Raw genomic sequence first — 6,000 nt, 5'->3', positions numbered from 1 at the left:
CTTTTCAGTGATTATTTGTTATATGAGTGAATATATGTATGGAAGGGTTACTTGAAAACTGGGGGTAGGGGGAGACATTTTAATGTTTCAAAGTTAAACCTAGAAATCCCTATTAATATTTTGTGTAACTGTTACCAAGTCCAAGCTTGTACTGCTCACCGCAGGACAGGCCAATAAATCGAGAGACGACTTGTTGGGGCAAGGAATAGCGACTTTATTTGGAAAGCCAGCAGACTGTGATGATGCTGGACTAGTGTCCCAAAGAACCATCTTACCCCACTTAGATTTCAGGCATCTTTTGTACTAAAAGGGGAGGGGGTGTGGCTGGTTGTTGCAGACTTCTTGGTGCTGGAATCCTTTGTTCTTGCAGCTGTCCGCGGAGGTCAGCTCGCGATGCTCCTATAAGCCTCCAACAAGACAAATGTTATTCTCTGTTCTGCAACTTTTTATCTCTAAATGAATGGAAAAGTGTTACACCTTCAAAGGTCGGAGCCTTGAGAATGGGCTATCCTGTATATTCTTTACTAAAAGGTGCAGAGCCAGCATGACTAAGCACAGGCAATAGAACACAAATGTTAGAACTAAACGGAAAGACTTAATAAGGAGTCAGCTTTGCTCTTCTCTGTTACATAACTATATGCCAAGGAGGAAATTTTAGTAAGAGGTATTAGAAATCGTGCTAATAAATTTGAATGGAGCCCTAGAATTAAAATGGTAATGCAGTCATAAATTCAAAAGAGAAGGAAATCTAGAGGCAAAGATTACAGCCTTTATTAAAGCAAGTATCTTTTCAACCCTTTTCCACTTTGATTCATAATAGGAAATATATTTTATATTGAGAATGAGTGCAATCATATATGCATGAGATTCCTGCTATATTTCCTATTCATCTTCTTCTAGCATATCCTACCCAGTGTGACACAGTTTGAAAACATGGGTCTCGGCATATTACAGGAACCGTGATCATCTTTGAAAGTGTATCCAAAGGATTAAGGCATCACTCATCCTCTGCTCACTCTTTCTTTGTCTTCCTGCATAGTGGCCAGCTATTGTTTTGGTTATCTCAGCGTGTGTTCACCTGCTTTCCTCTTGGAAACTATCCCTCTCCTTTTCTTAGTCCATAGGGTTCAGGTCAACTTCCTGCCCACCTCTCCTGTCCCCCCGACTCTCCAACTTGACCAGCTCTGGGGGAAGCATGTCATCTAGTTTTGGTCAAACAGAGAAGCCATCTCTGTGACCACAAGGAATGTCTCAATAGTTGGCGCATAAGCTAAGATAGGCCAATGAACTCTCTCACCAAAAACACTTTCTTGTTTGGCCAGACTGGAAGCTGGTGAGAATCAGGGATGGATCCTGGGAGCCATCAGATGGAGAGAGCTGCCTAACAGAGAAGCTACCAAGAGGGAAGGCATGGAGGGACGATGACATTTGTGATCCTGGATCCGCTCATTTTTCCTGAGCACCGGTAAACTAAGTTCTGAAATTCTAACGTAAGTAAAAAGCTATTTACAAATGATACTTAATTTGTGAAATGACTTAAATTAGAAATGTATACTTTCAGACCTCTTCAGTATCCCAAATTTATAAACAGGGCAAAATTAGACTGAAATCATCACATAATCACTTGTATTTTAAATGGTACTGCAAATATTTAAAATTATGTTTATAATTTTGTATAGTTGTGTTGAATATTTCAATGGCATTATCCAGTCTCTTAATCTTTTTTCAGTGCCAACATATTTTTAGTTTGCTGCTTCATTTATTAAGAAAAATAGGTATGAAAAAAATTATTTACATTAGGGTTTTCACTGAAAAATTCGATTAAGGAAATTAAGACTCCCCCCGCTGCAAATTTAATATTTATTTTTTTCTCAGCCAGTAAATAGAGGTACCCTATTGTTGTGGTCCGTGCGTGGGTTGGAAGAAGAGTTTCCAGACACAAAGTATTTTAGATGAGAGTGAGTTTATTGAGAACAAAGAGCAGAGTTAGTGAGGGGCGCTGCGAATACAGGGGTCGACTTCCTGATGGACCAGGGAGAGCCGACCCCCTTTGTGGGCTAGTAGCCAACCTCTATAGCCTCAAGACAAAGAAAATTCCTGCTGGCGGGATGGCATTAGGTGATTGGTCAGGATGCTACATGGTTGCTACATCGTGAATATTTTACCTAATATGGACTCGAGGGCTGTCCGGTTTAGGTCCGGAGAGCCCATGGCAACAGTCGCTATGCGGGCTCAGTTAATTCCGGAGATTTTTGTCCTGTGCCCTTGATACAGGGCTCTACACCTAAAACATTATAGATTTATTTAAAGCTATTTATATAAGATACATTTTAATGTAAAAATAACTTTTAAAAATATAATGCATTTTTTTTTCAGTTCTACTCAGTATGTGGTTTTAAATGTCTGCATAGTTTATTGATTTAAAAACAATAATTCAAAGCACAAAGTATATTGAAGGCCGGCAGTGCAAAGACTTATCCGCAAATGAAAAGTTTAAGCTATAGCTTTGAACATTACCGTGGAAAAAAGAGTTGAGATAAATGATATTCCTCATACCTATATCATAGACTGGTTAGTTACTGCCACAAGGTATGAACAAGTTTGTGCCTAATTTTACAACTCCTCTTAGATGTTCACTACTTGGTGTTTTTCAAAGACGTTATGTGGACATCTAGACAACAGTCACTCATATTCAATGCACTCCTTAGAAGTGAAGGCAACAGTTGTCTGTGGCAGAATTAAAACAGAGCAAGATCTGACAACCTGCCAATATCGCTGGGAAATCCTTATTAATCTCACGTGGATGGATTTTGCTCCCACCTGGGAGCTTTGGAGTTAGCAGGCAGAATGTGTTACTTCTACAATATTTCTATGAAGAAATGATTGATTTGGAAATCTTGTGCTTTCACTATTATTAGCATTAATTATTGCTTGCAAATCGTGTTACCCAAAGCAGGTGCATTGAATGATCCTATCTTAAAATACCTGACAGGGAAAATGGCAAAACATCACACCTATTTTTACCTCTTGTCATTACCGCTTTGAAAACACAAAAGCATCTTCAGTTGAGGTGTTGACAAAATTGGTTTCCCTCTCTCAGTAGCTATACATAGAACACTAAGTAACTTCTGAAGATTAGAAAAAAAAAGTTTTATTGAAAAGTAGGCATTTTTGAAATTGGTACAAATAAACAAAGAAGTAATCTGAAAAAAATTACATTTGTATTTTTTTTCTTAACAAGCTTGTTTTAGGAGCACTAACTATCCTTTTTGCTATAACTATTAAGAGTTTAATTCCTGAGATTTTTGTAGTCAAAATTCTTAAAGTAAGCAGAGAGGAAAGAAATGTTTTCCCCAGATGGGAGGCTGAACTGTGGATTAACATCTCAGCCAGTTCATTTCTGTCACTTTTCCATACATTAGATTCTTCATTTAGGATATATTCACACTGTAATTTATTCCTTACCTACAGGCCCCCAAAGGTGGCACATCCTCAAAGAGCTGAAATATTCGGCTGAAAGGTGGTATACAAGTAAAAGTTATTGTTACTAAATATTTGCCATCGTAGGTAGCTTCCTTCTTTGAAAGTGCGAACATAGAAACAAAATGAGTTTTTCACATCTGGCTTGATATAAATAACAATTCAAGTATCTCCTTTAAAATGATGTTCTGAAAAACATTAACATTTATGAATCACAAATTTAAATATATTTTCTGCAAGGCAGAATATTCCTGGAATATCCTTTGTTTTAAACATTACTTAGGCTATAAAGGTCAAAACCTAGCTTTGGTCCACGTCATATTTTTGATAGTTCCTCATTTTTTAAATCTATATACTTAACTAATCATTTAGAAAAAATGAACATCACGTGCATGAAAGGAAAGCTTCAAACGATAACATTTCATTGAAAAAGCTGTATTCAAATGAAGATGTGGTCTAAGTCATTCGTGCTTATTTTCGGTTAAAGCTGACACATAAGATGTTCACTGAGCTTTCGTGTGAAATGGGGTTGTATCATAATCTTGAAAATGAATTCCCTTAGCAGTTGTTATCTTCATTATAGCCCCATTCAAAGTGTCATCTTCAATGAGTGTTATTAATCCACTGGCAATCATTGATGGGCTAAAAATAAAGGAAACATCAAGGTTTTAAAATTAAAGAATGAGGCATAATTATCACATTGTCTTGAGTTATTTTTGAAGTATCTATCACCTTTAACATGTAATAGGGAAATGTATATCATGAAGCTATTGCTACTTTCATTTTTTATTCAGTTAGATGACTAAATTATAAATTTAGTGGTAGATTTCCACACCCACCCTTCTGTTATTTTATAGGAAGGATTCATAAATTTATATTTATTATTTACATTGAGTAAATGATTATTTTTCCATCTTTAACCTATCAGTAGAGTTTAGACTTATCAGAGAGAAATGTTTATTAGAGTAGAAATTTGAAGAATTGTAACTAACATTTATTGAGTGTCTATTATTTATCTGCTACTGTTTTAAGTACCTTACATATATCAACTTATTTGTGGACTTTCCAAAGTCCCCTAAGTTTGTTTTAGTATTATCCCCATTTTACATGCAAGAAAATCAAGGGAAGTAGAGGTTGATGGATAAGTTCATGGTGAGTGTGGTGGAGTCAGGATTAGATCCAGATGACTCCGTCCTGTGAGATGCCAACTGCTCTAACTCAGACATGGTTCCCCAAACGTGTGTTGATCAGTTGTTTCTTAGGAAAGTGGTTGAAGTTAGGGGGGCATATTTAATTTCACAAAGGGTATATATGAATATTGCTTGGAATTTAGGCAGATAAGGTATCATTGCTTCCAAAGACAACTAAACATCACCTTTAAAAAAAAGTATCTGATTATGGTTGAAGGTATTAATGATGCATTCTTTATACCTAAAAGCAAAATTCATGATGTGTCAACATATTCTATTCGGAAACCCAGAGAAAGTATTTTTTTTCAGAGATTTTGTCAAACCAAAACTTTGAAGCTTGCATGAGTTTCTCAAATTTAAAAGCTAATTTTTTTTCCTTTCGATTGCTTATGTCTAGATAGCACTTTGCTCCATTGTATAAAGGAAGATAGGTATAGTTTTACTTACTCCAAAATTCCATAGTATTTCATCATATCCTTGATATGATCCGTGTATTCTATATATTGTCCCATGTTTTCTTCATTTTCAATGGATTTGAGGATGGGTGTATTAACAAAGCCTGGGCAAATGGCATTCAGTCTCACACCACTGTTCATGAGATTAGCAGCCATCTGCCAATTGGAAGTAGAAGGTTGCAGATTTCAGGAGTTTTGTAAATGTATAACATAGGATAAACTGATAATTAAAGCTAGTTAAAAGATGCTGATGTGAAAAGTACTAGACAGCTGTCCTTCTAGCTATATAATGATGACAATGGTAAGGCTGACTGGTGGCAGAAAGTGAAAGAATACATAACTAAAGTGCTGAACTAATTCTTGCAAGCCTCACCTAATTACTTTTTTAAAATATCAATATTACTGGGCGACTCCTGAAAATACTTGATTATCTAAAGTGCTCTTATCTACTGAACACTGCAGGCAGCTGAAGGTAAGAAGCTGAGGCTTAGGATTGATATCCCAAGTTTCCTTTGAAATTGGGGTTGTATTTTAAAGAGAATACTTACTTAAAAAATACTGTTAGTGGAAAATTTTAGGACTTTGATTGATTCTAAAGACACTCTTAGTAATTTGCACTATCTGGAAGACAATTTTAATTATTTTTAGACTAACCTTCTTTGGCTTTTATTTGAACTATTTATAAAACAAAATGTAAGTCAGTTATTTGTGGATTCCAATTGCTTTCTTGCTAACATTTATTCATAATCCCCCTAATCAATACTTGTGGTGCTTTCAAGGTTTTCTGTGGACAAGCACAGAGTAATAAGAAATTTGAGTTGCCCGATGTGGACCAAGGTCAAATAGAATGGTGCTCTGCTTCCTTGTTTCAGCTC

The 6,000-nt window shown here is 36.0% G+C and overlaps 1 protein-coding gene across 1 annotated transcript in view; it reads right to left on the bottom strand.

The window, feature by feature from the left end:
* Positions 1–2,393: 2,393 nt before the first annotated feature.
* The window catches only part of HPGD (15-hydroxyprostaglandin dehydrogenase), a 29,587-nt gene continuing 25,980 nt past the window's right edge, over positions 2,394–6,000 (bottom strand). Inside the window, exons 6-7 of the mRNA XM_032636225.1 lie at positions 5,118–5,281; positions 2,394–4,122 (exon numbers count right to left, since the gene is read on the bottom strand). Coding sequence (XP_032492116.1) covers positions 3,984–4,122; positions 5,118–5,281 — 303 coding nt within the window. The 3' untranslated portion in view covers positions 2,394–3,983. The remainder of the gene's footprint in view (positions 4,123–5,117; positions 5,282–6,000) is intronic.

Source organism: Phocoena sinus, chromosome 6 (assembly GCF_008692025.1).
Source record: "Phocoena sinus isolate mPhoSin1 chromosome 6, mPhoSin1.pri, whole genome shotgun sequence".
NCBI classification, from domain to species: Eukaryota; Metazoa; Chordata; class Mammalia; order Artiodactyla; family Phocoenidae; genus Phocoena; species Phocoena sinus.
This window is presented reverse-complemented; position numbering and strand designations above follow the sequence as displayed.